At 38.9% G+C, this 25,776-nt stretch overlaps 3 protein-coding genes and 1 pseudogene across 4 annotated transcripts; all 4 read left to right on the top strand.

The window, feature by feature from the left end:
* Positions 1 to 3,040: 3,040 nt before the first annotated feature.
* On the top strand, positions 3,041 to 6,566 carry LOC114747329 (pto-interacting protein 1). Of its 2 annotated transcripts, none has more exons than XM_028935645.1 (8): positions 3,041 to 3,185; positions 3,921 to 4,013; positions 4,250 to 4,500; positions 4,586 to 4,712; positions 4,910 to 5,183; positions 5,486 to 5,618; positions 5,763 to 5,849; positions 6,356 to 6,566. In XM_028935645.1, exons 2-8 carry the CDS (start codon positions 3,929 to 3,931, stop codon positions 6,482 to 6,484), a joined length of 1,086 nt encoding a protein of 361 aa, XP_028791478.1. In that variant the 5' UTR covers positions 3,041 to 3,185; positions 3,921 to 3,928; the 3' UTR covers positions 6,485 to 6,566. The 2 variants fall into 2 exon arrangements, with proteins under 2 accessions (XP_028791478.1, XP_028791479.1); XM_028935646.1 differs by lacking the exon at positions 3,041 to 3,185 and adding an exon at positions 3,445 to 3,677.
* Positions 6,567 to 8,342: 1,776 nt separating this feature from the next.
* LOC114747293 (pectinesterase-like) lies at positions 8,343 to 10,171 on the top strand (annotated as a pseudogene).
* A 2,769-nt stretch (positions 10,172 to 12,940) lies between these two features.
* Positions 12,941 to 14,756, top strand: LOC114747292 (pectinesterase-like). The gene is made up of 2 exons (XM_028935594.1): positions 12,941 to 13,937; positions 14,038 to 14,756. Exons 1-2 carry the CDS (start codon positions 12,941 to 12,943, stop codon positions 14,754 to 14,756), a joined length of 1,716 nt encoding a protein of 571 aa, XP_028791427.1.
* Positions 14,757 to 17,469: 2,713 nt separating this feature from the next.
* On the top strand, positions 17,470 to 19,415 carry LOC114747264 (pectinesterase-like). Its single transcript, XM_028935564.1, has 2 exons — positions 17,470 to 18,490; positions 18,577 to 19,415. The coding sequence occupies exons 1-2, from the start codon at positions 17,470 to 17,472 to the stop codon at positions 19,269 to 19,271; spliced, it is 1,716 nt and encodes a 571-aa protein (XP_028791397.1). The 3' UTR covers positions 19,272 to 19,415.
* The last annotated feature ends 6,361 nt before the right edge of the window (positions 19,416 to 25,776 follow it).

Below are 25,776 nucleotides of genomic sequence, written 5' to 3'. Positions count from 1 at the left end.
AATATTATTTATCGATAAAGGAGGGAGAAATTGGAAAGAAAGAAAGGAATGAAGGAAAATATTCAAATATCAATCTTATCCAATTCATTTAAAAGACTTGAAAAACAAAGAAAAAATAGGTCTAAGCTCTAATCAAAACCATATTGACAATATGAAAAAATCTTAAGAATTAAATAAGAGATTATATTTATTCAAACCACGTCCTAAACTCCTAATCCAATCTAAGATATCAACATTTAGGGAGCTTTTATTCCATGCAGGATTTAACTTGCATAATTACAGTATAAGGAGGCAATGTTATTCGTGGGAGAAAACATGCACGTGGCGGGGCGCGTTAATTACGAGAGTTTTCGCCTTGGTTTGTGATGAGTGATAGAGGGCCGTTTCAGACTAATTGTTCGTGAATTGGATTCCTTCCTTCCGTCATCAGTGTTGGCTGTGCCCCTAAATTCATCCATATATGCCCAACTCGTGGATACATGTCATGATTCCCCAATTCAACCGCCTTTTATTTGCTTTGCCCCTGATCCTTCCGCCTTCACGTTCATTTGTTATACTAACTTCGTTTTTTAATATAAGAAAAAATTAGTCAAATTTGTTATTAATCATAAATATGTTAATTTTTCAAAATTATTATCTTTAGTCGTACGCATTTAGTGAGATTTTCTTTCAATAAATAGGGATAATTTTTTTACAAAATGAATTGAAGTCTTATATGTTGAAAATCAAATATAATTTTCTAACAAGCTTATATATATATATATATATATATATATATATATATTAATGATAATGACTAGAGGTAGTATTATTTTATACTCTTCAGTTTGAACGGCATAGTCGTAAGCCTGTTTTAGGCAAAACGAGGCGTAGTTGCGGCGTAGACGAAATTAATTGGCAAGAACAAATCTACGCCAGTGCTGGTAATTCAAAAGGGGGAAAAAGTTTCTATAGTCCTGGAATAATATCTGCGAGACTTGCAGCCCATATAAAGAATTAAAGATGGTTATTGAAAGAACTGAAAACACTGACCCGTCCAACGCGGGAAATCAGCGTGGGGCTTCTTCCTGCTGACCCCTGATGACGAGAGGCAGCTTCCCTCCGACCTTTTTCTTGCTAACAAGCTTCCCTCCACCTTTAGTTGCTTCTTAAAGTTCTGTTTGGTACGCAGAATATTAATAAACTCGATTTAAAAAATTAGATAAATAAAGTGGAAAGTTTTTAATTAATCTTTATTATTCTTTTATCTTACATATTCTCTCTATCAAAGTTTTAAAATCTCATTTTTCTTATTTTTTAAATCAAACTTATTATTGTTTTTTTATCATTCTCTTCATCTCCTTGTACCAAACATAGGGTAAGTAATTTTAATAGCTTCACTTGCCAAACGGAGGCAGCCAAGTGCATTTTTTGTAGTTATCAATTTTATGGGAATAATTGAAACAGGGGCTGTAATACGCGCACATGTTTAAATCCCAGCTGCCGAAAGCCAAAAGGTATTACTATATACTCCATATGTCTCTTATTATAAGACCCATTTAATTATATTACCTACTTTAAGAAAACTGATAAAATTAGTTAAAAGTAATAAATATATTAAAAATATACTTTTTCTCAAATATTCCCTTATTTATAAATGGGTAAGTGTGAGTGAGAAAAAACTGGGGGAAAAAAAGCATGGGAAAAAGATAACGAGATGGAGTATATTAATTAAGGATAAAGTGAGTAAAAATATATTTATTATTTAGAAAAACCTAAAATAATTTTATAAATAGATATAAACCAATTCAAAAGATTGAATTTTACAATAAGAGACAGATAAGTATAATTTATAATTCGTCCATGCTCTTGAGAATGCATGTTTTTTTTTTAGGGGATCTGATTCATGAATGTGCATTGAAATGTTCTTCGTACCTACTAAATGGACTATTCCCGAAGCGTACTTGATTTTAGGTTAGATTGATATGCCATCGTTTAACAGCAAACGAAGCTGACCTTTTCTACCAAACTTCTATTATTTGTTTGACTTTCATCCCTTCCACGCGTCTGTGAACTGATTAAACATATATAAATGCGAAAGCGAATAATCAAACAAGCTGGTTTAAAATTTTGAACCACTGCTCTGTCACTCTACTTAACCACAAGTCGATCCACACCTCAAAATTCTAGTATTCACATATGAAAATATACCCCGTCTTGTCTTTATCATAAGTCATTTGACGGGTATATGTTATAACTTTTTAATATCATTTTCATCTAAAGTTATTGATTATGAAAGAGAATGCAATGCAAACGTGAAAATTTATAGACAGTTAAATTAGCTATCTTTTCTTGTGAGATAATCAGTGACACCTTACGCATGATAGGGATGAAAGAGAGTACTGTTATACTAGTCAAATGAAGTTTTTTCGCAACAGACTGGTTAGAATCGATGGCAAGCATGTGACAGATGCTCAAGCTTAACTAATTCAAATGGGCCAGGGCCAACGAAGGTGCTACTTAGCTTAAATAACGTAAAATATAAGCTAGGGCCTTGTCGGTTTCAATGGTCACGTAGTGTGTGGCTTTGAAATTTCATAACCGGGAGCCAATGCCGGTCACAAGTTAATTATGAGCATCTAGAAAGAGAGGGGATAATTTCTTTTTGGACGATACATGAAGTGCGATTACGCAAATGGAATAGAAATTCCTAAACAAAATTTGAAAAAATCGTGATCGCATATGGGATTATTACTATTATTTTAGGCCTCCCGAGTTTACCACTGTACAAAAGGCCCCAGACTAGAAAAAGAAAGAATTCAAGAAATAAACCAATGGAAGAGTGAGTGGGAAAAGAAAGAAGAAAAGCTCACTTTCTTGGGTGACTGTTTCTAGTCAAGTTTGGCCAGCCAGGTCGGCTTGGAAAGGGAGAGAGAAGGGATTTCAATTAAATTTAATTAAATTAAAGCAAGGAAATAGCAATGGAATATATTACGTAACGTTGGCTGGACAAAAATCCCCGTAATAATACAATCTTTCATTTCAAAGCAAGTCAAGAGGCTCGGGCTCTTTATCCTACGCACTTCCTCTGCTTAACCTGCGCAAATTTCGCCGGTTTTGGCGCCGAGATCTTCATCTACACCTTCCCCCAGTTAGTTTCCAGCTCTCTGATCTCTCAACTCCAGTATATTGCCATTTGATTACAGGTACCGGTCGATCTATTGCATACCCATTCTTGACTTTTTCTGCTTACACATTTTTTTCGTATAATCTCATTTTCATCGTAAGCGGCTATGTTGATCAGTATTTTTCTAGGAATATGTGATCTCGATTTGTAATAATTGGTTCTGTTTGGGACCGATCCCTAACTATTTGCTAGGATTTTAGTAGCAGTTTGCTCGGGGATTGCTCGGACCACTTTCACTTAGCTTACATGGATTGATACGCTTGCTTATAGCAGCGCTCATAGTGCTGCAAAATTTCAACCATCACTTACCGTATTCTATCATTCAAGAAGGATGAGATGCAAATAATTTTAGAAAATAAAATAATTTTAGAAAATATACTTACTTATAACCATATCTATTTTTTCTCGCCCTTTTGAGTAGTTCTGATTAATATCAATCGAGGTATTGAACAAAAACAAGAATCAATCGAGTTGGCACCATGACTGATCAAGTTGTCATGTTGAAATGAAGGTTAGCTTGCTCATTTGAAATTCGGCAACGATGAGTTAATTGAGCATTCGCCCTGTTCTTCTCTGAAGTGCTGAAAATTGTATTGATCACCATCGTCTTTCTTTTGTCATTTTGGTTGCAATGAACATTCAGGGGGAATTTATTGGGGTTTTTTTTTTTTTTGCCTCCTTTCTATTTTGACTTCTTATTCAAATCAGTGGCTCTATTGATATGAACTGATGTATGTATGAACTTTTATGTTAGAACGAATCATGAGTTGTTTCAGCTGTTGCGAAGAGGATGAACTCCACAAAGCTGCTGACAATGGAGGACCATACGTGGCAAAAAACTCAACAGGTAATTTATCTCTTATTGGCTTGACGAGTGTGTGTGAGAGAGAGAGAGGGAGGGAGAGAGAGTCTAAACTCCAGATCAAATCATTCATCTTTAAGTGACATTTCCTTTCCATTTGGATTTATGTGCGTCATTGGAAGTGGATGCTATTACTTGATTTTAATACTTCCTCATCGTAATTTGATTTCTATTGTGTGATCTGTGACTCAGTGAAATTATTGTGAAAACTCTTCATGCAGGAAATGATGGAAATTATCATGCTTCTGAAACTGCAAAGCAGGGTGCTCAGACTGTTAAAGTCCAGCCCATTGAAGTTCCTGCCATATCAGCGGATGAATTAAAAGAAATTACAGATAATTATGGGACCAATTCTCTGATTGGGGAGGGGTCCTATGGAAGAGTATATTATGGCGTTCTTAAAAATGGTCAGGCTGCAGCAATCAAGAAGTTAGATGCTAGCAAACAACCTGATGATGAATTTTTAGCCCAGGTATCCCTGATAGGCTGGGCTTACTACATTTTCTCAGATAATTGCGGTGGTTAAGCCATTAATAACCTGGATCTCAAACTTTCAGGTTTCCATGGTATCAAGGCTGAAGCATGAAAATTTCGTTCAATTACTTGGTTATTGTGTTGATGGAAGTTCCCGTGTTCTTGCTTATGAGTTTGCATCTAATGGATCTCTTCACGATATTTTACATGGTATATAATTTGTCCTTTTCAGTTTTTTGAGTTAGCATACTAATTGCTTCTTTTGAGACTTTAGCTTTTGTTAAGTTAGTTTTTTATATTAGAAGATTACTGGCATTTTTTTAATGTGATATTGGCTAACATTGGTGCCATGTCAACTTAAGAGATGTATTTGGTGTGATATTTTACTATTGCCATTTTACATTCAGGCAGAAAAGGTGTTAAAGGAGCCCAACCTGGTCCTGTCCTGTCATGGGCACAGAGAGTAAAGATCGCTGTGGGGGCTGCAAAAGGGCTTGAGTACTTGCATGAGAAGGCTGATCCTCACATTATCCACCGAGACATCAAATCAAGCAATGTACTGATTTTTGACGATGATGTTGCTAAGATTGCAGATTTTGATTTGTCAAATCAGGCTCCTGATATGGCTGCGCGTCTTCATTCCACTCGTGTCCTAGGAACCTTTGGTTATCATGCACCAGAGTAAGAAATCTTGTCACTTATTGCTCTATATCCTTAATTTTATGTCTTAAGTCATTGTACGCCTTCTAATTCTGAGCTTGATTGCTGAATAATTATTGGGACAAGAAATTGGAAATCTGGCGTAGTGTTTGCTAGAGTTCATCAAAAAGCAGTATCAAATTCCATAATTCAAACGTTTTCATTGTTTTTGACCAAATTTGATCGGGGTCAATTTGGACAGATAAATCATTCTTTCAAATTAAGCACCGTGAAGAGTTTTTCCTACAGTCTGTAAAGTTATCTGCCTAATTTTGTGGATGCAGATATGCAATGACTGGACAACTGAATGCCAAAAGTGATGTATACAGCTTTGGCGTTGTCCTTCTGGAACTTTTGACTGGAAGGAAGCCTGTGGATCATACCCTACCTCGTGGACAGCAGAGTCTGGTTACTTGGGTAAAATCATAGAAACCATCCCCTTCCACTCCCCCCCACCCTGACAAAAACACACATGCACAATTGGGGCAGTAAAAGGAAAAGGAAGAGATCTTTGCATCTTTCTTATGATTTGCTATTCAGACCTAGTGATTTGTGTTTCAGGCTACACCAAAACTCAGTGAAGATAAAGTCAGGCAGTGTGTTGATACAAGACTAGGAGGAGATTACCCACCCAAAGCTGTTGCTAAGGTGTTAGCCAGTTTTTTTTGCTATGCTTTGATTTCTTCCTATTTTTATGTGGTATTTCCTTGCTGAGGTTGTGTGGACTGTACGGAAGTTTAGTAGATCTGAATAGGACCTTGGAAGTTATCAAAATGCACGAGCATGCCAATTAGTTTGCTGCGGATGGCTAGTGGCATAATCGTTGAGTTTTACTTTGGAAGTTGGTGTTATGCAAGGGACAAAATTTCGAATCTAAAACTCGGTTTTATCACTCTCTTTAATTGGAAATTGATAATTAAATAAATAATTAGTTGATCAAATGGAAGGCAGTGACATTCTCTAGTTAAATGTCTAGGTTTGAGTGCAAGAGGCTTTAAATTCTAAAAATGCCTCCTGAAGCCATGAGATACCCTGAGCTTTTATAGGATGCATACACGCCCTCAATACACCTGCAGTTGAGATTTGAGAATAACTAATGTACATAACATATAGCTAAATTGATTTATAACCACGTGATGCTTTGATCATTACAGATGGCTGCTGTTGCTGCGCTATGCGTGCAATATGAAGCTGACTTCAGACCAAACATGAGCATTGTAGTCAAAGCTCTTCAACCTTTATTAAATGCACGACCTGGACCTGCTGGTGATACTCCAAATTGATCTCTGTATCTTTCACCCTGTATCTGTGAGCATATGCACAATGTGCATGCAAAAAATATAAGAGATGGAACATGGTTATATATGCCATGTTTACGCCGCATTCATTTTGTTCATAATCCATGAGGTTCGTCGATGTTCCCTGCCGCGTCTTATTCTTTTTACTGTCACCTGGTTTCACTGTTTACTCCATGCCTTTCTGCTGAGATATTTGCCATCTCTACTTAATTGCTCGGGAAAAAACGCTGCAATAGAGGGGTGTGTCTTCTCAAAGCGGAGATCATGTTAATGGACCATTCTTTATCAGAAAGAAATGATCAAAGACGTTTCTTGCTTGATTGAAACATAATTCATTAATATGTCTGAAATATTCTGTACATTGCTTATTTATTAAGACGAGTGTGATGTCACTACTTATCATGTCCATCGACCGTTCTGAGGTTCGGATGATGCAAAACTTCACCAATGCCGAGGTCAATGTTAAGACTGTTTTTTCATTTTGTGATTATTTATATTTTATTAATCGTTACGCTAATCAATTATTATTAATAATTTTATACTTGGGAGAAGTAGAGGCTCTGGAGCAGAAGCTTTTGCCTCATTTGCCATAATTTGATGGACCTCACGGTGTTGCCATGGGAGTAGGAGACGTCTTGATTGTAGTATCTGCATAAAACTTGAAGCTAGATTTTGCTCGAGGAAAGGATGTCAAACCACCTGCACCAGGTTAAGATAACATCTCGTTTTAAAGGTAACGTTTATCACGACCGTGATTGCCTTTGGTGAATTTAGTTTTTTGTCCCTCTAGGAAGAATTGAATTAAAAGAATTCGAAGATTTTGTGTAACTAATGGGCCATTGGCCCGTATGCTACTTGACTCCCAAAGCGAACCGAATCACAATTTACGCCCTGCTCTGTCATATGATGCGCCGGTTTAAGGATTTCTTTTTCCCTTAAAGAAAGTTAAATTTTATTTTGGGGCTTGCAATCCATTTGTTTAAGTTGTGCTCATCAAGGATCACCGAAACTGATTCCTGCACGGAATGTGCACACGAGAAATTTAAGCGGTTTCTATGTATAGAGTGGGATATCAAAGAAATGACTGGTGACTTGTTTAAATTTTCTATTTTACATCGATTTATTTTCAGATATTTTACAAAAGAATTATATTAGATGTGAGATTTCCGATATACAAACAAAATTTCAACTAAAATATAAAATTATTCAGCTTTTCAATAATAACTCATCAAATGTATTATTTTTATCGAGATAAATGTGTTTCTATTAAATAATATGTTTATCATATTTAGACTTAAAAAAATAACAGTCCCTTTATGCTTCAGACTCCCCATCAACCTCGTATAATCCTATTATTGAAGGTAAAATGAAAAAGCTATTTGAAGCCCCCTAGATCGACAATTTGACTATCCTGTAACATTGGGCAACTTGAGAGAAGGAGAGCACAAAAAGGGATCTCAGCTAATTTTGGGCAAAATAAAAGGTTTTATGCCGAGAGCCGACAAAGACAAGGAGCCTCTCTTTTTTTTAAAAAAAAAAAAATGAACAATGAACCCCTATTATAGGTAGGATAAGTGTTTTTTACAGGATATATGCGAGAGAAGAAATAGCAGCACCTCTCAAAACAAGGAATGAACGACACTCGCGTCCGTACGTACGGGCCAGTCATTCTTCATGCAAAATGCAGATTTTATTGGTTTCCTAATTATGGAAGCTGGAGCGGTATATAAGAACACAAGTAATGCATACCTCCATGCAGCATCCGTCATCCTCCCCTTGAAACAATAAATCATTAGGGGGCTGGGGGGGAACAAAAGAAAAATTGATTAAAAACAAAACAAAAATGAGCGGGAAAATAATTGTGTCTGCGGTTTCCCTCATCCTTGTGGTTGGGGTGGTGATCGGCGCCGTCGTGGTGGTTCACAACAAGACACAGACCCTCAGGTCACGGAACGCCAGCATGCGGTGAAAGCAATGTGCCAGAACACGGAGGACCAAAAGCTTTGCCACGACACTCTGGGCAGCGTGCGGAACAGCTCAGACCCAAAAGCATTCATAGCCGCCGCCTTGGAAGCCACCACCAACAACGTCATCAAGGCTTTGAACATGAGCGATAAGCTCAGCGTTGAACAAGGCAACAGCTCCCAAGGCATCGTCAAGATGGCCCTCGATGACTGCAAGGACTTGCTCCAATTCGCCATGGATAGCCTCCAGGCTTCCACTGACTTCCTGGGCAACAACAGCGTCCAATCCTTGAGCGATCGATCCCCTGACTTCAAGAATTGGCTCGCTTCTGTCGTCTCCTACCAACAGGCCTGCATGGATGGCTACGACGAAAACGTCGACGGTGCCCAACAGATCAAGTCTCAGCTTCAGGAGAATGGTTTGGACAACGTGGGGAAGCTCACCGGCATAGCCCTTGATATTATGGCTGATTTAGAAAGCATCCTGAACCAGTTTGGTTTGAAGGTGCAAGTGAACCCTGCTTCTCGTCGTCTTCTTGAGGTGGACAGCGAAGGGTATCCGACCTGGTTCTCAGCCGCTGACCGCAAGCTGTTGGCCAACGTAGCGAGGGGAAGGGGACATCATATCAAGCCCAACGTTGTGGTGGCCCAGGATGGCAGTGGCCAGTTCAAGACCATCATGGCCGCTGTTAACTCTTATCCTAAGGGTTTCAAAGGAAGATATATCATCCAAGTCAAGGCTGGTACTTACCGTGAGTATGTCGTCATTCCTAAGACGGCCGTCAATATCCTTATGTACGGTGAGGGCACTGATAAAACCATCGTCACCGGTAACAGAAACAATGTCGATGGTTACACCACATCGAACTCAGCTACTTTCGGTAACTTGCCAATCTATTCCTTTCTGATGCATATTTACCCAAAACATACATACATTGCTATATACGTGATGATGATAGTTGTAATTGAATGATTGTGCCTGCACGCAGTAAATACCGCAAACGGGTTCATCGGCAAGTACATGACATTTATGAACACCGCGGGTCCCGAAAAGCACCAAGCAGTGGCATTCAGGAACCAGGGAGATATGTCGGCTATGTTCGATTGTTCTTTCGTGGGTTTCCAGGACACGTTGTACGCTCAAAGCAATCGTCAATTCTACAGGAACTGCGACATCTCCGGTACCGTTGACTTCATTTTTGGAATGTCCACCACGTTGATCCAGAGCTCCCGAATCATCGTAAGGAAGCCAATGGACAACCAATTCAACACAGTGACGGCAGATGGCACGTCCGAGAAGAACGCACCCACAGGAACAGTCATCCAGAACTGCGACATTGCTCCAGAGAGCGCTCTGTTCCCGGTGAGGTTCAAGATTAGATCCTACCTGGGAAGGCCGTGGAAGCAATATGCTAGAACTGTGGTGATGGAATCCAGAATAGCTGACTTCATTCAACCCGATGGGTGGACCCCATGGTCAGGAAGCATTTACCTCAACACATTATACTACGCAGAGTATAACAACGAAGGACCTGGCGCTAATGTTGCCAAGAGGGTTAAGTGGCCAGGTTACAAGGGCCTCATCAGTAAGGCTGAAGCTACCCAGTTCACCGCCGGCCAGTTCCTGAGAGGTGGTCCCACTTCCCGAGCTGAGGACTGGATGAAGCCCCTTCATGTTCCTTTTGACATTGGCTTCACCAAGCCTTGATCGTTTCAGATGTCTTCACTAGTCGTCGTCCCTTCGAGGGATATATTTGTGTGTGATATAGTGTAAATCTACACGCTCAAAGTTCTTTTTCATCATTCTTTTATGATATATACATTCTTTCATCAACTTATATAGGCTTGCATGTTACTCGCACACGTGTCCATAGTTTACTTCCGTGTTTGCCCTTGAAAAAAATGTTGCCGGCTCCTTCTTTTTTTTTTTTTGAATGAAATAATTTGGGCTTCTTTGATTTCTCATGATCAAACAGATGCTTAATCACAACTTTGATTATTAATAAATCATTGAAAGTGATTATTTTTTAAAAATTTTCAGGCCAAAACATTTTATCCAATTTTAATAAATCTATTATTATATACAAAAATTAGTCACTCGACACAAGTATTTTAAATATTTATTTCATATTTAATCATAATTACATCATATTATAGCTAAAGAAAACGTTCTTCCCGAGTACGCACAACACAATTTCCCAATATTTTAATAACTGAGTTTCCAAAGCCAAAACCAAATCATTATATAAATTCAGTTTTATGAGATCTACAAATATATAAATTAGAAACAAGAAGAGGAGGAAAAGTAACAAATTCAGTTTTATGAGATCTACAAATATATAAATGGAATGCCTTTTTCCTTCTTTATTTCCTTTTACTTTAGGTGAATTACTACTAAAAATAAAAATCTGGATACCTAGAATCACTTGGCTAGGAGAAGAGCACATCTCACACACAACTGACCAAAAAGCAATATTGCACTCATCACCGGATCATGATCAACAGGTTGTCGCACAGAGAACCTAGAAGCATGAAATTATGGACATGTATTTAGGCGTTTAGGAGTATTGATATTGACAGAAATGTGCCATTTACACATTAGACATGTTTTTCTGTGTTTATATATAATACTACCTCCGGTCCTTGACATAAAAGCTTGTTTGACTTTCAATTTATAAGATACCAATCTATTTTGTCTCTCATGTTTATCTTTTTTTTTCAAGATAGTCATTATAGTAGTCGCACATGTTAAATGTGTCATCAAATGACACTTGATTAGTAAGAACATTTTAAAGAAGACAACACATATTTATTACCAACAACTAACTTAACTAATTTCTTTAATCTACTTAAATTATCAACTAACTCTTACAAGGACTAGAAGTAGTATATGATATGAAATTTAGGTTATTGTTTGTGAAAGCATATTTAATATAGATTTTAATGCGTATGTATGTATCAATATATCGACTAACCCAATACTTCATTATATCTGAAGTCGGTATATGTAATACGCGTTTCTGCTGTAATGTGTTCGCTTTGAACGAAACTTTGATAACCTGATTTAGAAGCCAGGTGAGTATAGTTGGTAAGAAAACGACAGAAGGGAAGACCTGTGCACTTAATTCTGTAACGCGTATTAATAGAGATGAGTGGAATATAGAGTGTTGCTAGCTACTTGATAGTATTAATAGAAACAGTTTGTTGATGATGAGACGACCAAATGACTTATACGCAGCCGGGGAAAGAAAATATCATCACCTGCAATAAAAGACGCCCATATTTACATGAAAAATCTTTCAACGTGAAAGTAAAAATAACAGGTCATTCAAACTAATGAAATTAAATCTAATGTAATTAAAATAAGAGAGTGTCATTCAAATGCATATATAAGTGCTAACAGCCGATTAAAAAACCAAAGCAACAAGTGTGTAATAGAAAATAAATAAACGAAAAACACCAAAAGCAAAGTTAAACGGTGAACTAGATAACTTTCGCATCTGAACCAGCTGACAAAATACTCGACCAGATCCAACTATTGTCAAATTCACAAATGTATATTTACTAAGACTATTGTGTGAATATATATATGTATATATATGACTTTCATCTCTTCTCCTCTCAAATGGCTGCGATCTTTTAACTTGAATAGAACCTCGCCCACTTGTCCTAATCTGACTGCTCGCTCAAATTCAGATACTTTAATTTGATCATTGGAAACAAGCATGTTAATTATTTAAGTGTTTGTTTTTCAATAAGATAGGGTTATAAACTAAACAAGCGGTGGAACAAGCCGTTGATATTCCATAGTCAAGACGGGTTATTTCAAAAGGTATATTAAAAGAAAACCGATGAAATATTTGGAAAATCGAATGTTGGTTAAATATTCCCCTTCCAAATCAAAGCTTGCGAAACGGTCACTCTTTTTAAGAGAAAAATTAAACATGTTTTTTATGCATCTTCTCGTAGAATGAACATAATAACCCTGCCATTTTAATATATTTAAGTAATATTTAATTTTTAAACAAGGTCAATTTAGTGGTAATAGAAAATTATATGCATGGAATCAGTTGGTGTCAGACAGCTGAAATATCAGAATTAAAAGCAAATTAGTTGGAGGATGGATATCATACATCACAAATATGGCATGGAGAGATGAAACGCTTGGTTGTACGTGGGAGGCGGCCATGAAGTTAAATAAAAGCCACACAAGTTATGATGGTCAAGGGGATGAAAATGGAGGTCTAATCCACCGCTAAAATGGTCAAAATATACCCGTCATTCCCAAATAACAGCTTCTCTTTCTTATTATAGAACCTAAACGTGCATATAAAATCCCCAAGGACGCGCATTCAGAAAGCATCCTCTCTCAATCCCATCTGCCTCCCCTGAGGAAACAAAGGGATTCTGGAAGGGGGGGATCGAATAAACTATCTTTGAGGGTCTTGGGTAGTAGTAGTAATAATAATAATAAAAGATGAGCGGAAAAGTACTCGTCTCCGCAGTTTCCCTGATCCTCGTGGTGGGGGTTGCCATCGGCACCGTGGTGGTGGTTCACAAGCAGAATGGTGACTCTGGTCAGATCTCTTCCCATCAGAATGCGGTGGCGCAAATGTGCCAGAACACCGACGACCCGAAGTTTTGCCAACAAGTTCTCGGCCATGTGAACGACACCTCTGACCCAAAGGCGTTCCTAACGGCGGTAGTGGAAGCAACCACCAACAGCGTCATCAAGGCCTTCAATATGAGCGACAGGCTCAGTGTGGATCATGGCAATGGCGAGAAAGGCCTTAAGATGGCCCTTGATGACTGCAAGGACTTGCTCCAGTTCGCCATGGACAGTCTTCAATCGTCTACCGACTTGTTGCGTAACGATATCAAAACTGTGACCGACCAAACCCCTGACTTCAGGAACTGGCTTTCCGCCGTCATCTCCTACCAGCAGGCCTGCATGGATGGCTTTGACGATAACAACGACGGCGAGAAGCAGGTCAAGTCACAGTTACAAGAGCAGGCATTAGACGGCGTGGGGAAGATCACTGGTATAGCCCTTGACATTGTCGCTGATCTGGCCAAGATCCTCGACAAGTTTGGGTTGAAGTTGGACTTGAAACCTGCATCCCGCCGCCTTATGGAAGTGGACAGCGAAGGTTATCCTACCTGGTTCTCTGCTTCCGACCGTAAGCTCCTGCAGAAGATGCACAGGGGACACCATGTGAAACCCAATGTCGTGGTGGCTAAGGATGGCAGTGGAAACTTCAAGACCATTGCAGAGGCCATTGCCTCCTATCCCAAAAAAGGTGCAAACGGCAGATACGTGATCTTCGTCAAGGCAGGCGTATACCAGGAGTACATCATCGTTCCCAAAAATGCAGTGAATATCCTTATGTATGGTGAGGGCGCAGGTAAAACTGTCATCACCGGAAACAAAAACTTTGTTGATGGGGTCAAGACAATGCAAACAGCTACCTTTGGTGAGTCAGCCAACCATTATTCGCATTTTAATTTTGATGTGTTCCCTTTTTACTTCATTTAATTTTCCCAAAATGATATATTCATGATGATCATGCGCAGCCAACACTGCAAATGGGTTCATCGCCAAGTACATGTCATTTGTGAACAGCGCCGGACCTGAGAAGCACCAAGCAGTGGCACTGAGGAACCAAGGAGACATGTCGGCTTTCTTCGATTGCGCCATCGTGGGAAACCAAGACACCCTGTACGCTCAAACCAATCGTCAATTCTACAAGAACTGCGACATATCTGGTACTATTGACTTCATCTTTGGGGTGTCACCAACACTGATCCAGAGCTCTAGAATCATTCTAAGGAAGCCATTGGACAACCAATTCAACACAGTGACGGCAGACGGCACAGCCCAAAAGAACATGCCCACCGGAATTGTGATCCAAAACTGCGATATCGTGCCGGAGCCAGCTCTGTTCCCCCTCAGGTTCCAATTGAAGTCATACTTGGGAAGGCCATGGAAGGCTTACTCCAAGACAGTGGTGATGGAATCCAGAATCGGTGATGTTATTCATCCCGATGGATGGATTCCTTGGGAGGGAAGCATGTACCTCGACACCTTGTACTATGCTGAGTACAACAACGAAGGACCCGGTGCTAATGTTCAGGGAAGGGTCAAGTGGCCAGGTTACAAGGGCCTGATCAGCAAGAACGAAGCTCTCCAATTCACAGCAGGCCAATTCCTGCAAGGTGGACCCACCTCCAACACTGCGGTTTGGCTCAAGGCTCTTCACGTTCCTTATGACATTGGCCTCACCAAGCCTTGATTCGAATGTACATCCAAGGTTAATTTAGAGGCTATACTTTAACACAGACAAGTGTAAATTATTCGTTGTGACCATGCACACACCAACTCATGTAATCTTTGTGTTAATTATTTGCCCTTTAATGAGATTGAGGAGGCCCCGTGTAGCTCGTTCTTGTTATATTATACACGTGCTTCTTTTTTTCCTTTTTTTGGTTAATGACCTCATTACAATTATCACCGAAGACGTTGCGTTAAAATAAACATTCAAAATAAGTAAACCATTCCAATTTCAACTAATAAACTGACTACGTTGATCTCATAATAACGAGCGTGTACATGTTAAGTGTTAATTAACTACAGATAATTTAGCGAATAACTACACCATTCTGCGATGCGCGGTCATTTTTGCATACCGAATAGCTGTATAATTATGGATAATCAGTTATAAAATTATAGAGTTATAAAGGACATGCATATGGGGCGGGATCTTTTCATGTAAAAGCTTACTAAATATATATACAAAACACTTGTGAAACAAATATTATAATTTTACTCTATAATTTTTAAAGCAAGATAACAGTCATAGAAAACGTGAATCAAAGCGTCCCTCTTCTAGTTATTTATAAGACAGAAAAAAGAAAAAAAAAATGATCCTAGCAGAGAAATTTTTTTCATATAAATGTATAATTTTATTATTTATTTGTTATTTTTTAACTTTGTTGATATAATATATATTAGATAGAGATAAAGTTAAAAGTACTGTTTAATTTTAAATAAGAGTTAACAAAATTTAAAATCTTTCTTAATCTGTATGAAATATGTTGAAAATAACTTATAAATACGACCAGAGGAATACTTCATAATATTAAAGAAGGTTTTAGAAAATTCATCTTAAAATAAACGTGATAAAATTTTGCCCCCATAAGAAAGTCCATACCCCATCACTCCCCACCGATTTTTTTTAACGGCTATATCGGTCCCTGAAAAACGATTAGGCGCACACATGTACATGCATATGCTCATCCTACTGGCAAAACAAAGGAGGATTAGAGCTCTCCCTCGCTTCTTTCTACCGTCCTTCGGCTTTATTAGAATTTTTAACGTGTATAACACCTTCATCTCTTAATATAAAATGTAGTTAACTAATTTAATGAAATTAAAAAAATATTTTAAGGTGTTTATATTTATCTTTTTTTTTTCCAAACTTATCTACCTAATTTATAAAAAGATCACACAATATATATGTTATAATTAAGTAATTTTTAAAATTTTTTAGCCTTTGAAAATCAGTCAGCTAGGTCTTATATTAAAGATTAAAGATAATATTTTGAAATGAAAGAAGTAATAAAACGTAAGGTTGTTAATCTTGATGAGTTCATTTTGATAAAAAAAATCCAAGAGGTTTAAGAATTTTGGTAACGGAGCTAGTTTCTTGTACAAACTTGTTAAGTTTTATCATGTGAATGAAGATAATTATTTTTTTAGTTTCTAATATATATCACAACATTTTAACTTGTGATCACTAAATTAATTATTATATACATAAAATTTGATATCAAAAATCTCATATTGAATTACTTGAGTAATATTGTATCTGTATGTAGTATGTACTTTTCCAAGAGGATCGCACGTCTCTTTCTTTCCAAATTAATTTTATTTTTCCACTTTTCAAGTACATACACACTTGTTTTCTATTCCTTAGCAAACATTATTATTTCACTAATATGATAGATGAAAACATTATGCTAAGACGATGTCACTAAGGACGTTTTTATTTAAATAATTCCATCGTCCCGTTTGAAAAGGCCCCTCAGTAATTTTTGAATTGATTCGATGTCGTTTTGTAAACTGGTCAGATAAAAATAAAAAGAACTAAACACTCCTGTAGTCCTAGAATTACACTATAAAATATGTCTTATATTTGGAATCAGAGGAGTATTTTGTGGCTAAATATCTAAATAGATTTTTATTAATACACAAATTGAACTAATTCCCAAAATTTCCGTGTAAGAATTTTCATTCCCTCGCTTAAATACTTGGAATGATATTTCATAATATAAATCATCAATATTTTAGTATTTGCATCTCAATTTAATTATATGAAATAATAACCTCAACCCCAAAATCATATTTTCATATATCATAGTAACAGGCGAATAATAATAATAACACCGAACACTAAATCTAACATATAAAAGAATATATTTCAGCAGAAAAGTTATTAAAGAATAGAATCTATGCTACAAATGCAGTGTGCAGTGTTTTGTTCCAATTACTTAAACTAAACTAAAACATATATAATTGTAGCCAAAGCTCTTTGAAAAATAAAACTTAAGTCTAATATTAGGAATTTTAAAAATGAGAGAGTCGAAACTCGGAAGTGTCGCGCTGAAATGAAGGGTTTGTGGCTTTAACAATTCTGATGGATGGACGCAAAAGAAGGCCCAGATGAAGCGTTTCTATATTTGGCCATCGTTCCTAAGAAAAGGGAATGAGACCTTTTTTTGGAACATGGTGGAGAGCTATATAAACCCCACCCACCATGCATGTTACAGCATCGCTCTCATTACCCAATAATACTCAGGAGAGCAATCTCCTCACCCTTCATTTTTATTTTATTTTCGCTCCGATTAACTTGATCTTCAGCGATTTGCTCATTTATCCTACAAGAAATTAATCGGAGAGGAAAAGCATCAATAATAAATTAGAGAGAAGAATCTCATCAAATAAAGATGAACGGAAAAGTGATCGTGCCCGCTGTTTCTATCATCCTCGTGGTGGGTGTGGCCCTTGGCGTCGTCGGCATCGTTCACTATAGGAACAGCAGCAGCAATGGTCAGCCAGAGACCAACACCCACACAAAGGCCGTTGCCGCCATATGCCAAAGCTCTGACGACCCCAAGCTCTGCCATAACACGCTCGACCCCGTCAACAGCACCGACCCTAAGGATTATATAAAGGCTGTGGTGGAATCCGCCATGAACACCGTCATCCAGTCCTTTAATCTGACCGACAGGGTTCAAATAGAGCACGGAAATAGCAGCACAAGAGGCATAAAGATGGCCGTCGAGGACTGCAAGGACTTGCTGCAATCAGCGATAGCGGAACTGCAAGCATCGGGTGTGCTGGTTCAAGACAACAATGCTCGAAGCGTGACCGACCGGGAAGATGACCTCAAGAACTGGTTGAGCGCCGTCATCGCCTACCAGCAATCCTGTCTTGATGGGTTTGAGACGGACAATGATGGCGAGAAGGCGATACAGCAACAATTGCAAGCAGGCGGCCTGGACAACGTGGAGAAGCTCACAGGGTTGGCACTAGATGTTGTGGCTGGCATTTCCCAGTTTCTCTCCGTCTTGGACTTGGACTTGGACGTAAAACCTGCTTCTCGTCGTCTTCTGAGCAACGTGGCGGAGTTAGATCACGACGGATATCCCACTTGGATCTCCGGCCCCGATCGCCAGCTCATCGAGCTGCCCAACACAGGACACCCTACCGATCAGCCCAACGCGGTGGTTGCCCAGGACGGCAGTGGCCAGTTCAAGACCATTCAAGAGGCCATCAATTCATACCCGCCGAACTTCCAAGGCAGATTCACCATCTACGTCAAGGCCGGCATCTACAATGAATACGTCCACATTACCAAGAAGCAGCCCAACATCCTCATGTACGGTGATGGCCCCAACAAGACCATTGTCACTGGCAACAGGAGCTACACCTCCGGTTGGAAAACAATCAAAACTGCCACCTTCAGTAAGTTGATCTATCCGTCTCATTCTCTACTTCATAATCAAATATCGTTAATTAATTAAATATAACATATGATGTGATGCATGCAGCCACCTTGGGTGACGGCTTCATTGCCAAGTCGATGGCATTCGAGAACACCGCCGGAGCTGAAGGACATCAAGCAGTTGCGCTGAGGGTGATGGGTGATCGCTCAGCTTTCTTCGACTGTGCCATGCGCGGTTATCAAGACACCTTGTACGCACACGCCAAACGTCAGTTCTACCGCAACTGTGAGATCTCCGGCACTGTGGACTTCATCTTCGGATATGGCAGCACCTTGATCCAGAACTCCAGAATCTTGGTCAGGAAGCCCATGGATAACCAGCAGAACATCGTGGTCGCCGACGGCACTGCCCAAAAGCAAATGCGCACCGGAATTGTCCTCCAGAACTGCCAGATCATGGCCGACGCCAGCCTCCAAGCCGACCGGTTGACCGTCAAGTCCTACCTGGCCAGGCCATGGAAGGCATACTCCAGGGCTATCTTCATGGAAAGTGAAATCGGTGATCTCATCAACGCCGATGGTTATCTTCCATGGATGGGCAGCATGTTCCTAGACACCTGCTACTTCGCCGAGTATGCCAACACCGGTCCCGGTGCCGCCACAAACAACAGGGTCAAGTGGAGTCACGGCGTCATCACCAAGGATGATGCGACTCAATACACCGCCGAGCCTTGGCTTCAGGCCGGCTCATGGTTGCCCGCCACCGGTATTGCCTTCGACAGCGGTCTCACCAAAGCTTAAATCGTCCGTCTCCCTTTTCATCCCCCACAAAAACGTTAACCAATTCATTTTCAACATTATTTCTGCAGGAGGTTTTACCACCAATTCATTGCACTCTTGTTATTCTTGCTATCATTTTCTGCTCTCCTGCATTTGTAATGGAGAGATGAGTTAAATAACATATTATTATCCAGCCCTTTTTTCTTTTTGTTTTTTCCTTTTGACACTCATCCAGATGTTATAGAGAGCCATTTTTAAATGTGAATACAAACTATGGGAAGGCCCAAAGGCTTTCATCCACTTCTTCGGCCCAAATATTAAACAAAATAAATAGGTCCCCCCGCATCGTATTCCTTCCTATTTTCTTGGGCCCTTGGGCTTCTTTTAGCGAATCAACACTGACCTATAAAAACGATTTTGTAATTATTAATAGACTTATACTTTCCTTTAATTTTTAATTTGGTACTTATATTTTTTTCGTATTTAATTTTATTTTTTTAATAATATTAGTTCTTATAACTTTGTTCTATTAGCATTTTAGTCTCTATGCAATGGTTAATGATGTTAATAGAGTAATACTTAAAAATTTAATTAAGAGAAAAAAAACACATAGATACCAAATTTAAAATTTAAAAAAAATTATAGGTATCTCCAAAATGATTTTTTCTTATTAATATACAAAATAAATTGTACCAAAAAATATACAAAATAAATATATGCTAATTAGTTATAATAAAATGAAGGGCTAAGGTACGCCCAGCACCCTGAACTATTTACCCATGTGCGTCCAGTGGCCTAAAGTAATTTTGGATGCATCCAGTGTCCTAAACTAATTAAAATGGTGCGTCCATATCCCAGGCTAACAGAAATGTTATGTTTAACTGTTACTTTCCTGACTCGGCTTAAAGTTGACCCTAGATATTCTAAATAGTACACATATGGACATTTGATGTGTATTATTCTTATTCAAAAATTGAATTTATTTCCTTCCTCTTCTTCTAAATAAATTGACTTTTGAGTAAGAATAATACACATCGGGTGCCCATGTGTCTACCATGTAGAATATCTGGGGTCAACTTTAAGCTGAGTCAGGAAAGTAACAGTTAAACATAACATTTCTGTTAGCCTGGGATATGGACGCACTATTTTAATTAGTTTAGGATACTGGATGCACCCAAAATTACTTTAGGCCACTGGACGCACCTGGGTAAATAGTTCGAGGTGCTGGGCGCACCTTAACCCTAAAATGAAACATTGGCTGGCACAAAAAATAAAAAAATACATTGAAAATTTTCTCATATCGGATCAAAATTATGATCGTCCACGATATTAATCATTTTGACCTTCAACATTTAGTTTTTGAGGAATTGAATCTACGGGAAAATCCAAACACTGTTCAGAACGTTATCTTTTCAACACACGTTTTTAATTTTCAGATAATTTTTATGGCCATTCTTCTTCCTAACATTCAATGCATAAATAGATAAGATTCCAACTGGCGCCGGCTCTAATGTTCTATCGCAGCTTGACATGGATTGATAAAATTGATTCTTTGTTAAATAATAAAAATAGTGCGAATCTTGCAAGAAATGGATACTGAGATCCTTTATTTTGTCCATTCTCCCATCAACAGTTTCCTGTTTGGGCGCAAAATGGTCAACGCTCATTACTCAAGTGATGTTTACACTCAATAATTTCCCTTCTTGAGGTGTAGACTTTACAGCAAGAATAAGACAGATGAATAAAAGATTTTATAGTTTACACATATTTCAAATCTTTGGACACCATTGAACAGAGCTATTGAGGGAATTCCGTCCCTATCATCTTCGCAGTGTAGGACCCTTCTGAAAACGCAAAAGATCAGATATTTAATCTCTGGTAATTGATCGACAAACAAAGCGGCCGTGAATACCAGGGAATTATTGGGGCATGGATAATTGTGGTAAGGTTTTGAGGGGATGGAGTTGGGAGGAGAACAAATTGTTCGAGGTGGCGCTAGCGGTGGTAGATGAGCAGTACCCGGATCGGTGGGAGGTGATTGCGGCCATGGTCGGAGGAAATAAGAATGCAGAGGACGTTCAAGAGCACTATGTGAGCCTTTTGGAGGATCTGCATCTTATAGATTCAGGAAGGTTCGATCATAAGCTTCCACAGGCTCAGCCCTGTCTTCTGCTCGACTTCACCCACTCTTTATCCCTGTCTGACTAAGATACGACTGTGTCGAACTATTTGGTTTTCCCCTTTTTACTCTGCTCTTTCAGTGGCACTTAGGCATGATTTTCACCTGTAAGGCTCTCTTCAATTTAGACAAGTAGCCACATTTCATATAATTGAACTGATGTGCTTCTCTTGATTTCTGTTTCATGTTATCCCTCAGGAGTGAGGCCTCATTGGTTCTTACTTTAACCATGTGTTCGCCTCACATGTATCAGATCACTCTTAGAAATAAAACTTGATCACCCGAGCGTCCCCAGCGGGGGAAAATCTCCCCCCCCCCCCTCTCTCTCTCTCTCTCTCTCACTCACGCACACGCCCTGACGCCCACACACAATTTAACCAAGTCAGCACATAAATCACTAAGAGATCAAAGAAAATACGCCTAATTTCAGCCTAGCGCTTTAATTCAGAAAGAGAGAGGATAATGGGATCTGGTGGAGCCGCCGTCAAGTTCGTTCCCCATATTCATCTGCTTCAGAACTGCTGTGATATTCTGCACTGAATCATCTGGTGAATAGACCGTCAGTTTTCAGAAAGTGAAAGGTATTTTTTTTTTTTGGACGGTGTGCCAAATCCATGTAGGAACAAAGCAGAAGGCATATAATACCCAAGATTAACAGGGCCCATTTTATTTCTAGTTAAGGAAAGTCTAAAATTAATATCAGATGCAAATCGGTATGTGGAGGCAATAGTTAAGAAACGGCCACATTACGATTAGGGGAAATGTCAGATATGGTTGCAAAATATCCTGCAGACATAATAGTTCAGGACACACGGAAAAGTATTGATGTGGATTAACTCCATGAAGATGCATCTTCCAATTTAAGAGAAACCGAGTTGAATTGATTTTGACAGATGCAGCAAAATCCAAGGCAAAAAAAGAAACAGAAGGAATTGAGAAAGAAGAAGAGAAGAGAAGGAAGGAGACAGAGCCAGGGAAGAGGCAGTGCATGAGCGAGGCCACAACAGGTTTCAGGGCTCTCATTTGATCAGCTGCTTGATGTTGTCTATTCTGTTGATAGCCCCATCCATGCTCTGCCTGTTCCCAGCCTTTGTCCTGTACTGTCTCAGAACTCCTCCGCATTACCTGGACTCGCCTTACCCACGAAATGAATAAGCAGCTCCTCTGCAATCCCAACCAACAGCCCAATCTTCAATTAACTCTTTCTACTATAAACCTTGCTGTTGAGGTCAAGTGTTTGTGCGTTGTTATGATGCAATCCCAGTGTATATGTAATGCTACATGAGGTGATTGTGGTGTAGTACATGCGTGTACTGTCATGTTCCAGTTCAACGTTTGCCCCCGTACTACATGTATCGCCTAAGCTGTGAAGGCCGCCCAAACTGTACTGCCTTTCAGCTTGCTAGTACTGAAAGCTCCCTCCCTCTCTCCACCACAGTACTTACTTATGCCCTGCTTTGCTTTTCCTTAGCGGATGCGGGCTTAAATTCCTGCACGGCGCAGCGTTAAGTATAATTAAAATGAATTTGTTTCCGTACATATGGCCGCGTCTCTTTCATATTTTCCACCAAATACATGTTACATTCATGAACTGGCCCTGCCTTCACTAGCAAACCGGCTCCCACGTCCCACGACCACGAGGCATGCCGCCTGGTGTCAACGTTATTCATGGTCCTCCAGCGTGAGACCTTATATATGTTCTTTGAATGTGTGGTGTATAATAAAACTAAATATGATCAAGAAAATATCCCCCCCCCCCCCAAAAAAAAATAAAGGGGGGGCGATGGTTATGAAAGTCGAACAAGAGGTATGCCAGAAGTCACGCTGTGGGCCCATCTCATAAGATGAGTAAGTGGATCCAGCCCAATTTCGGCCCACACGGGCTTAGGAGGCAACTTTACGCTTCCTCTGGGGCTCGGGAATAGTGATCTGTTGAGCATGCAGATTTATCGCGCAGTCTCGTTAGGCGTATCCATCTTTCCACACCATCCAGCCGTCCGTCTGATCCACGCCCCAGGAAATGCCACGCACGCCTCTCAGCTTAAACGGCGTCGTTGTCACCTTTGCTCGTAAGCGAATCAGCCGTTAACCTTTAACCATCGGCTCCTCCCGTTGGCGCCCGGCTGTTTGGAGAAGCTTCCACATTTGTAAGGCTTCCAAATCTATAATTGATAGCCTTTTTTTTTTCCTTCTCATGAATTGAATATATACTCGTATAAAACAAGAGACGGGCGGCCATGCTTTAATGAACGAAACGTTTTCAAAGGTGAACTGCATTGCTTATACTTGTGTAGAGCTTGTAACTAATATGGCTCTTCTTCTCAGTCTTCTTTGTTAAAAAACTCCAGGTGACCAGTGTAGCATTCTTCTACGATAACTCCTCGACTCATTTATTATCCATAACTGTACGATATAAATAATTTGAAACTGCAGAATGGCCAGAAAATGTGATGTAAGCTATAGAACCAGGACAACTGCCCCTGGGACACCGTATGATTGCTCAGCGTTCTGATGGTGTTCGTGTTATGTGTTATGTAGCTGGCTAGTGGCTACCCACTCGGCTTGGCTGGAGAATCGGAGTCTTTACGTGTCAGTTGAGGAGACATGGGACAGTTTGATCATGCGTTTATTTGGACTGACATGCAACATTAACTTCAAAAAGAGACTCTGAAGACGACGTCAGATGAGAAATTTTAACCCATTCACCAAATTACTATCTTCCTCCAATCTCAATCCTGTCAATGATTGTTTTTATGAGGATTGTATCAGCAAGTAGCACCTTGCTGACCTGTGTTTTTTTTTTGGTAAAATAAATAATAAATAAGCTAGATAATTAATTTGAATAGATTTTTAAAAAGATTAGTTAAGTTATTTAATTATGATAAATATGTGTTGATTTTTTAAAATTATCATATTTAATCATACATATTGAATCTATTTTTTGATAGGAATTTCTTACAGTCGATGAGGATATTTTACAGAAAACATTGCAAATTATAAAAATAAAATAGATCAAAATCTTGTATTTAAAATTAAATATAATATCCAAAATGTTTTAATATTAAGGACTTTGGTAAAATGTTGCAATTAAAAGAAGAATCAACACGCCCGCTTGTTCCATTCTTTCATCGACATCGACAATAACAATAATAACAATTCGATATCGCGCCATGGGTGTGCCTAAATCGAGTATTCCATTAAGAACCAGAGAGATTAACTTACTTGGTATCTGTGTTAGTGGGCCTACTGACTCTGGGCTTTCGAGGGAGGCCTAACAATCCATTCTCTGTTGGAGAACGCTGCATTTCTGCCCCCCCCCTTTGGTTTCATTTTGTCCTCCCAACATGGATATGCAAGCATCTTTTTTGGTGCGAAATGGAGATCTAAACTAAAGTGACTAGATGGGTGAAAACCCCAACCAGATTTTATTTTTCCTGGAAAAAAAGGACCCTGAAATAATAAGATGATAGTATCACGAGATCCCGTGATAAATTTCCAACGGAGATTTTCCTTTTTCTCATTCAGAGATCAGAATTGAGGGGAGGTTAAATTTCGTTTTGAAAAATGTGACGCCCACGAGGCTCAAAGTGCGGAGTGAGGATGTCATGACTCGTGCGGGAAATGACAAGGAAAAGGAGTGCATGATATTTGGGAGTAGTTGACTTTGGGAGTCCGCTTTTTGACTTTGGGATCACCCCACCCACAATGATGGCAAAATTACAGGTGTAGTATTATCTCCGATCCTAAGTATAAGAGTTAGTTGACTAATTTAAGTAAATTAAAAAAATAAGTTAAATTAGTTGTTTGTTATAAATAAGTATTCTCTTTTCTAAAATATCATTGCCAATCAAATGTATTGGCTATAATTATCATCATTAAAAGGATTATTTTGAGAAAAAAAATAAATATGAGAGATAAGGTGAATTTGGATGTTATATTTAGAAATAACATAAAATTCAAATAATATATTATATTAAGAATTAGACGTAGTATAAATGTATAATACTGCATGGGGTTGAGTGTGGAGACTGCTTGCCCGGTTTCTTGTTTGACTTGTTATCTTTTTTTTGGGGGGGGGGGGGAATAATGCCTTGTTATCTTTGAGAAGACAATCTAGACGATTCCTTCAGAGTCTCAAATATATTCTCTCGGATCCCAGGGCTCACATTTTTAATTTCTCATATGTTTTTCTGCCCCCCCAAAAAAAAAAAACAGAGACTGGCTCGCCCTGTTGATTGTAATTAAGTATGATGTCGGGATCTATTTCCCTGTACAACCATGATTCTAGTGAACGTTATATTCAAGCCGAACCGTCTAACCCACTTTTCAAATAATTTATTGATTACT

Source organism: Neltuma alba, unplaced genomic scaffold (assembly GCF_004799145.2).
Source record: "Neltuma alba isolate B1F8T4 unplaced genomic scaffold, ASM479914v2 tig00005275_pilon, whole genome shotgun sequence".
NCBI lineage: Eukaryota > Viridiplantae > Streptophyta > Magnoliopsida > Fabales > Fabaceae > Neltuma > Neltuma alba.
This window is presented reverse-complemented; position numbering and strand designations above follow the sequence as displayed.